Source organism: Ambystoma mexicanum, chromosome 6q (genome assembly GCF_040938575.1).
Source record: "Ambystoma mexicanum isolate Mex_15411 chromosome 6q, UKY_AmexF1_1, whole genome shotgun sequence".
NCBI classification, from domain to species: Eukaryota; Metazoa; Chordata; class Amphibia; order Caudata; family Ambystomatidae; genus Ambystoma; species Ambystoma mexicanum.
Window position 1 is genome coordinate 1,105,637,575 of NC_090937.1, and position 8,841 is coordinate 1,105,646,415.

Here is an 8,841-nt window from a genome sequence, read left to right on the forward strand (position 1 = left end):
AACCCCAGAAACGTGTTTCAGCCTTGTTGGGCCTCATCAGTGAGGTGGAGCTGTGCCTCTCTGAGCACAGTGAGGAAGGGGATCCAAGTCTGGGTTCCCCCAGGTAATTTAGTGTGACCAACCCCAAGGTCCTTGGAAAAATACAAAAAAGGTAGCAAGCGCCCCTCTCTAGAAGGAACAAGGCATGATAACCTGTTCTGTGTTTTTTTTCACATTTGTACAACCAGCAATTAGATCGCAGAAGGGGAGACCCAATTGGCTTATGCATTGGCCTCCGCCTTGGTTATGAGGCGGTAGCCTACAGCTCAGGAGTAGAGAGTGCAAAGGGACTAGCAGCCGAAATCGAACTTTTCCCCAACAGGAGCTATAGCACCTTGATACTTAACTTATATGATCCCCCAGATGGATCACAAACAGATTCACTGTTGAAATGGGTGTTGGAGCTGCTGTATAGGTGGAAGTCAACCAACATAATTATAGCCGGTGACTTTAATGTACGATGTACTAACTTAGAAAATGGAGCAATAACTGATGAACAATGGAGATTATTAACCGAACACACTGGAACACTAATACAGAAGGGCCTGAGGTTGTTGGAAGCACTGCTTGAATTTAATCGTATACCTTTCTTGCCGTACAAGAACGAATCAATGTTGGAGGTTGTTACATGGACTAACAGTGCTAATGCCTCATGCTTGGATTGTATCTTTGTAACTGATATGCTGCACTTTAAAAAATGGAAGCATGTAGTTGAATTTTCATCACTCAGTGATTATGCAATGCTGAAGGTTATGTTTCAACTGTATAATCAGAAGAACTAGGCAAAGTGTCAGTTAATGCTCAGGGCAACAGAATAGTATGGACAGAGGCTAACCTAAAAAAGGGCAAATGAATACATTGCACACACAGATTGTCCTCCGGAAGATGTACGTAATTATTGCAAAGAAGACTTGGCCGAATGTTTTGTGTTAATAAAGCCTATGCTTTATATGACAGGGAAAACATCAATACAAGGAAGGGATAACCCTGCAGTTTTTGACAATAAAAGCCACATAGAAAAGCGCCAGTTTCATAGGAAAGTGAAGGCTGTCAAGACTAGCAAGATTCTGACTTATCAAAAAAGAAAATGGAGATTGGGACGGTGAGTACTAAACATAAGAATTGGCTTTGTAGCCATAAATCCACTGGAAAATGGTATACGGGCTGAGCTGATTCATACACGATTCTCGTACATTTTGGTACCTATATCGAACATATTTGGCAGCAACAGTCCCTAAGGAGGTTTGCGCCATTGCAGAAGCAGACTGGAAGGTACATGTGAAGGGTCTTTACTGGGACCACAGTAACGCGGAACAAGAATCCTCCTTTACAAACAGGCGTGGACCTGCCTTAATCATCGAATTAAGGGTTATATTGGATATTTTGGCAAGGCTTAAATCGTCCAGGGCCCCTTGACCGGGCAGTTTGGCCAATGTTGTATTTTATTTATTTATTGTGCATTTGCAAGGCACTTATACATCAAGGAATTGTGTTTCAAAGCACCCACAGGGCAAAAGGGGGAGGGAACATGGGAAACAAAGGCAAATAGAATAAACTGATAAACAGGAAAGGGACGGTCCTACTAGGCCTTCTGACCATTCAGAACGTGCAAGTGCAGGGAGAGAGAGAAGGGACTGGGAGAGGGGTAAGTGCTAGGAGTTCCACAGAGGGAAGTGCCAAGGAGTCCAAAGACAACCACTGGGATGTAGCAGAAGGCTGAAGGCAATTGTGCGGAAGGCCACGACCCAGAAGGACACATAAGGGCCCAGGCCACCAATCTCAGTGACTGTGGGGTGTTAGCACAGGAGTGAGAGGGAGAAGGAGGAGGTGAAGAGGAAAGTCTTGAGGAGATCGAGCTCCAAACGGAGAGGAAGGGGAGGCTGTTCCAGAGGAGGGACCAGTCGAGGAGAAAGACCTGCCACCAGCTTGCTGCTTAGAAAAACGCCTGACACACAGAGAGTTTGGGCGGAGGAGCGTAAAGATCTGCAAGGAGTGTATTTGGTGAAATCCAATCCTCAGTTTTGGGCTTGAATATTGCATGAAATGTACACTAAAATATGCACTTTTGGTATTCTACCCACTAATTGGCAAAATTCAATATTGGTCCTGATGCACAAAAGTGGGTCCCGTACAGATGCCAATAAATATAGATTACTAGTTATGCTAGATGCAGGCAGTGACATTTTTGCAACAATATTACAAAAACTGCTGAACAAGTGGTCTACTAACAGCCAGTTGCTTAAATCCCATCAACTAGGTTTCAGGAAGGATTATTCCACGATACAGGCTATGTGGATACTGCGCCTGCTTACAGCTGACGTATTGAATGGGTCAGAGGGAAATCTTTACTTATTTTTTGTCGATTATACGGCAGCATTTTATTGTGTTGATCGGCAAATCCTATGGTCCAAACTGGAAAGATGGGGCATTGGTAAACACTTATTGTACTTCCTAAAGACTTTTTACACCGACACAAAGTTACTGTTTGACTTTCGCAAGAGGGGGACATTACTTCCTCCATGCCCACAAATAGGGGTCTGAAGCAGGGGTGTGTTCTGGCACTCCTGCTGTTCAACCTATACATGGCTGACATGGAGGAAACTATTGGCAGGCTACATACCTTCCCACCTCGGATTGGTGAGGTCGAGATGCCGTGGATTATGTATGCCGATGACAGTTTTACTTGACCGCACACCGGTATGCTTGCAAAGAGCCAATGACAGGTTGGCCTAATTTGCAAAAGACAATCGACTAAAAATCAACAATACAAAGACCAAGGTCATGAACATACAGGGGAAATGTCATCCATTTAACAGCTTTAATTGGTATATTAATGGTACCAGGTTGGAGTTGGTTAAAACTTACATTTACCTTGGCTTACCCTTATTTAGTGCCCCCACATCTGCTAAATACTATGCATATATCAAAACTAAAGCACTGCGTTGATGGCTGGTATTGAGGGGTTTTAATAAAAGGTGGGTAGAAACTCAGTAGAGGGACTTATCGAAGTATATACCAAAGCAATAGTTCCTTGTATTTTATATGGTATGGAAACAATTCCAGAAAAACACGTGAGCTGGCTCAATCAGTTGGAAGGGAAAATACTCAGGTCATTACTGGGTCTTCCGTCATCAGTTCCAGTGGCTGCGGTGAGAATGGAACTTGGTATTACATCTGTATGTACTATCCGCAAATTGACCTGTAATAAACTATTCCTAGAAATTGAAAGAGCCAACACCATCATGGCCATACCAGACACATATTCTATGTGCAAGGCACATGCCTATTTCTGGAGGGATAATACAGCATACCTTGAACTGGCAGTCTCAGTACAAGAACACTTGGACAATATCAAATGACTTCTGTCTGGGGCAGCCGATACTGGTTATTATCTGCATAAATTAAAGTATAAAACACAGGAATGGGATAGAGTAAGAAGCACTGAGATTCCTGTGAAAATGCAACAATATGAAGAGTATGTAAAGCAAAGCTTTTCATACCGTAAGCCATGTAGCTTCTTGACTAAGGCTATACTACAGCTTTAAGGCGCTTTATGATTTATTTGCGCCTAAATATCTTGCTGGTTATAGATTATATTGGTGCCTGGCAAAATATCCCACGTGAAAAAAGACTGTCGATTGTGTGCAAAGTCTACAGAATCAAGTAGACATATACTGACTGCATGTGAAAAGTTAACGAAACTCTATGCTAACGTTTATGAGCGTGTCTGCACTCAGCCAAGCAGTATTGAAACAGATCAGTTTTGGTCAATGATTGTAGCTGCAAACTCTCATGTGATTCCCGCTGCAGGCATGCATATTTGGGAGACTATTCAAAGTACTTTTTTAACTAAGAAGATTGGAACTGAACAGAACTTGAGAACCAGCCGAAATATGCAATGTTTATTAATGAATTGGACTTCATTCCTTAAGTGAATGGGCTTTTAAGATTGAATGTGTGTTGACTCCCAACGGTAGTAAATTAATAGACTGAGGATTTTTAGACATTGATGATTTTAGTACATGCATCTATCTAGTATTCTACATGTTTCTTTTCTTTTACTCATTTATGCTGTTAATTTTTAATGCAGAGAATATTTTGGTGTTTTTGGAAGCACATGATATTTTGTACTTTATGCAAACGGCTAAAATTATCAGCCAAAAGCATTTTTATACAATTACAAAAAATGACCATGGCCAATTAATAATAATCCCTGAAGGAATAGGAAACTGCAGTCAGGAAAGTGTTCCAATACCTGGAATATTTGAAGTCTAAGGGGCACACGTCTAGCAATGAAGAAATGTAACTGGTGAAATTTGGAAAAAAGAAATTGACGAAATCCAAAACACTGATGAAGAAAGGAGAAACAATGATTTCTTTAACAATATATGATCCACTTCCTGCAAGAACAAGGGTGGTTCTACACTTGTATTCTAGGCCATTCATGCTGTATGTGACCTCAATTTCTGGCATGCCGTTACATAATCACTCGCAATCTTGAATGTTTGAAAGTTAGATGCATTTATTGGGAGGACAGCTTATTATATGTAAACATTATTTTAACTGAAACGTGGCAATGTAAACAATGTGCCCAGCTACCACATTAGTTTAGTTTAGTTTATTTATTTGTATAGCGCAGCCAAACCCTGAGGTAACTGGGTGCATTAGGCTTATGGAACAACAAATGTTACAAACGGTTGCAAGATACAGTAAGAATGACAGTGACAATAATAAATACAATAAGTGGCATGAGGGACCAGGTTACAAGAGGGATATGTATTATGCTTAAGAAAAGTGCCATGCCAGAGTGAAAGACGAACACCAATGCTAAAGCTTCATGGACAGACATCCATTCCACAGCTATTCACTTTGACTCAATGGGGCAGGTAGCATTGCCTCGCATGGCTGCTCTATGGGGAACTCTGAAGACTTCCCAGTAGGCCTCTGAACCCTAGGCCTTTTTTGTGTGGTAACCTGTTGTTTCCAAATTGTCTCATAAGAAACTGTTTGGGCTTGCTGAAAATGTGTAATATGGGGCCACTTTGAACGTTATTTCCAGGGCCTCTTTTTGTGCCCAGACCACCCCTGCTGTGTCGTCCTGGAATGTATTCTGCCAAAAAGAAAACGTCATTTCAACATGAGATGCAACGCGCTGGAGTCAGAGTTTGCGGAATGTACACACTGACTAGAGAGGCTTGCCAACATTAGTTGCAAAAGTGTGCAATCATCCTGTCAGTCAGTTGAGGATTCGGTGTACGGATGGCTAATCTACATGGCTATGATTCACTGAGAATACATAGATGTCAATGTGTATTAGGAACACGATGGCTTGGTAGGAGCAGCATGCATTCACACAATAAAAAAAAGTAATATAATGCATAATTAAACACTAGATAAAGTTGTGAATACCATGTGCTCGAAAACAGAACGATATATTAAAAAGTAATGTATCACTACAGATATATTTGAATACGCTCGTGCAGAATTCCCAAGTGGGCGATGCACCTATGGGCTGCGTATGCTATCTTACTTACTGTAAGGCTATTTGTTTTCTAATAGCACCAATACGCTTAGTTTACGTAATTTGTGGAGAAGGCGCTATGACAATCGGACGGCTGCATGAATGAAACGTTTGTTAATACGTTCTGCGGCTGGATGATGAAACGGTTCACTTCCCAGGGCGTGAACCGAGTTGCAGCAGAGCGGAAATAAATGGCTGCCTCACACCTGCCCCCTTGGGAAGGGATTACTACTGTTTGTCGATACTATCTACGCGATCCATCAAACTGCCAGTGCGCTTGGGTCTGCTCCTATGTTTTGTATAACCTGCGTTGTAAACTGTTGCCGCCTGGGGAGTGTTGCAATTTCACAGAGAAAAGGCTTCACGTCACTATAACAACTAGCGTCCTTGGTTACCAAACTTTTTTCCCCGGGAAATCACTGCAAGAGCAATAAACCCGACATTGGCTCGCAGACCAACAGCGTTCACAAATCGTACGCATCGCTTTGAAATGCGTTTCGAAACACACCCAGAATACGTAACGAAAATATTTCGGTACACTTTTTAAAATGTTAACCAGGGCATCTTTCTACAAATGATGGAAGTCGGTATTTTTTTTGTGATATTCTTTTTCCACATTGTGCCACCATTTAGTATATGCACTATAAGAATTACTGGGATTATGGCATATAGTAAATAACAAAATGCGCTTAAATTACAATACTAATGCGGTGCATTGGGACCTGTGGCGAATATTGTATACAATGCTGGTGTTTTCAGAATGGAGATTTGTAGGTTAAGTGCCATTTGATGGGGGCAAAGCAGCAACGGTGTCGGTGGCATGCACTTCCCAGCAGAGAGGTTCCTGCTAGGTGCTGAGTTGGTATTACTCTACAATCACTGGAAGGGAAACGCCGTCGCACTCACTAATAATGAATGAAGATATTCAAAACCAGTCTTACGTGGTAATTTCGATGCCAGTCGTCCAGCTTCTCCTGCATCAGCGCGCACAGCGCCGCGTTCTTCAGTCTTCTGATCAAATCGGCCATGGCTGGCAGACGTGTCCTCGTCGTCTATTTGGGCTTCTCTGCGGTTCTCGGGGGCGAGGGCTGAGTCCGGCGTCTGACGGGGGTGACCTCTCGACGGCGGGGCTTTCTTCTGGTGCCGGCGCCTCGGGCAGAGCCAAGCAGAAACCCTCAGAGGCGCTGCCTCTCCCTTTATATACCGCTCAAACAAACCCGGCCGGCTGCCCGGATCCGGTGATTGCCAGGGACGCGGAGACTGTGCCGAACGTGAGCGGCTCTTTAGTTGTAGCAACGCTCGCCTCCCTCTTCCCTCACCCCCTCGAGTCCTTGTAGTCATCCCCGCCCCCAATCACATGAAGGGCGACGGGCCCAGGCCGGGACGCGCCGGTGATACAACAATGGGGAGAGTTCATCATCAGTTGCCGGGGGCCTACGGCTCAGAGACGCCCGCTCTTCGCTGGTGTTACTACTGTGTGGGGGGAAAAACCGCCCCCCCCACGCCGACTCGACACATTCACCCCTCAGAAGCTCCTCAACCGCAACCCATCCTGCAGGTTACTTCACACTTTCCTTTTTGCTTCCTCGCAGACAACCAGCCAGAAATCGCAGAAAGTCATTGCCGAGGCTCTTAGTGTTCCCTCGCAAACAGCAAGGCAACCCACTCACGTATATGATGCATAGACACAACCGGTCATAAAGGCATGGAATCCTGATATATACCATAGCCTGTACAGAGAACTGGATCTTTACCTCAGGCTTAGCGGGGGCATCCTAACGCCATTCACCTCCCCCCCACTGCACGCCCACCATCCAACCAACCTGTAGCCCCGGTATCGTGTAGGCCGGCATCTCCCCCCAGCCGCTCCCCCCCGGTCCCCCCCCACCCTCTCTCCCGTGCCGGCCTTCCCTCCTCCACATTCCCTGTGCACGCAATAATAGGCGGAGACAAGTTGTACGATTGGAAGTGTTAATGCCACTGCAGCTTTATTTTGCATAAAGTCTTGGAGTTATCTTACATACGATCCGTAATTCACCACACCACAGGTTCTTCTACTCCGTGTGAGGTTACCTAGGGTCGCCCCCCCCCCCTCCCCGTCGGCGTCGTGCGGACGCCTCTGGGGTACCCCGGCCCTGTCTATCTTCTCTCTACCCCGTGTTCATCTGTCGTTGATTGCCACTTGCCCCCATCCATATCGTTTAGTTCTCCTCTTAACTTTGGTCCATTGACCCAAAATGCAGCTCTGCCCGCCCCCTCCCCTCTCTGGGTCCCCCAGGTCCCCTTCTATCTAACGCAGGCCGCCCCTTGGCGCCTTGCGACTGGCAAGTTCCTATACAGACACCACCGACAGTGTCCCAACATCACATACATACACCGGGCCGGCCCCGACCTCCGGTGCCGACCCACCACCACTTTCTCCCTGCCTAAAAGGTCATCGTCCTGCGATGTCCATATGTACTAGTGTCCCATACTACTTAGACTCACAGTCCCAACTTCTTCTCTAACACAGCCTCTACTCGAGACCCTCATCCCCCAATTCCTTCCCCCCCCGGGGGGCTTCCCCTTGTATACCTTTGTTGTATTTTGACCTTCGTTCTTTTGATCCCCCCCCCGGCCCTCTCTTTTGGGTTTGGAATGGTTTCCAAGACCCCTATCTCCCTCCCCTTTTCCCAGGGCCTCCCCTGAGTCTAGTACTCCTGGGGCACCGTAAGGTCTAATCTGTTGGCTGTGCATTCCCCTATGGGCCTGACAGCGCTTTGCTACAGGGATCGCAATGTAACTCCGCCGGGCGACCTGAAAAGGAAGCAAATTCATTACAACACATTTCTTCATAAAGAGAGGGCGGGTGGGAAAATGCTTCTTCTTGTGCCCACGTGGGAGGGGGGCAGGAAGCCGGAGGAAGAGATCGTTCCTGCGACGATCCTACCCTTTTGTAGGGTCCCCCCCCCCGGCTTCCTGTCCCCCCCCCAACAATCCCAGGTACCCCCAGCCACTTCCGGGGCGGCCCCCTCCCCCTCGGCCCCCCCCCTCCCAGCGGTCGTGAGTTGACCCCTCCCCCCGCACCCCCGTGTGCCGCCAGGATGCTGAGGCTCAGGGGGGGGGCGAGTCTCTGGCCCGGCAGCCCCCCCTAAGGGGCGGCGCCTGCCATGCCGCGTCCCGCGGCGCATTCGCCCGCCGTAGCGGGGGCATCCTAACGCCATTCACCTCCCCCCCACTGCACGCCCACCACCCAACCAACCTGTAGCCCCGGTATCGTGTAGGCCGGCACCTCCCCCCAG

At 46.6% G+C, this 8,841-nt stretch overlaps 1 protein-coding gene across 7 annotated transcripts in view; it reads right to left on the bottom strand.

The window, feature by feature from the left end:
- SPATA18 (spermatogenesis associated 18) overlaps positions 1-6,926 on the bottom strand; it is a 305,326-nt gene extending 298,400 nt beyond the window's left edge. For 4 of the 7 annotated variants that reach the window (XM_069631671.1, XM_069631669.1, XM_069631672.1 and 1 more), the window contains exon 1: positions 6,502-6,910. In XM_069631671.1, the coding sequence (XP_069487772.1) occupies positions 6,502-6,588 (87 nt within the window). In that variant the 5' untranslated portion in view covers positions 6,589-6,910. Of the gene's footprint in view, positions 1-6,501 lie in introns of all 7 variants that reach the window. The other 3 variants (XM_069631675.1, XM_069631674.1, XM_069631673.1) reach the window with 2 other exon arrangements.
- Between the last annotated feature and the right edge of the window lie 1,915 nt (positions 6,927-8,841).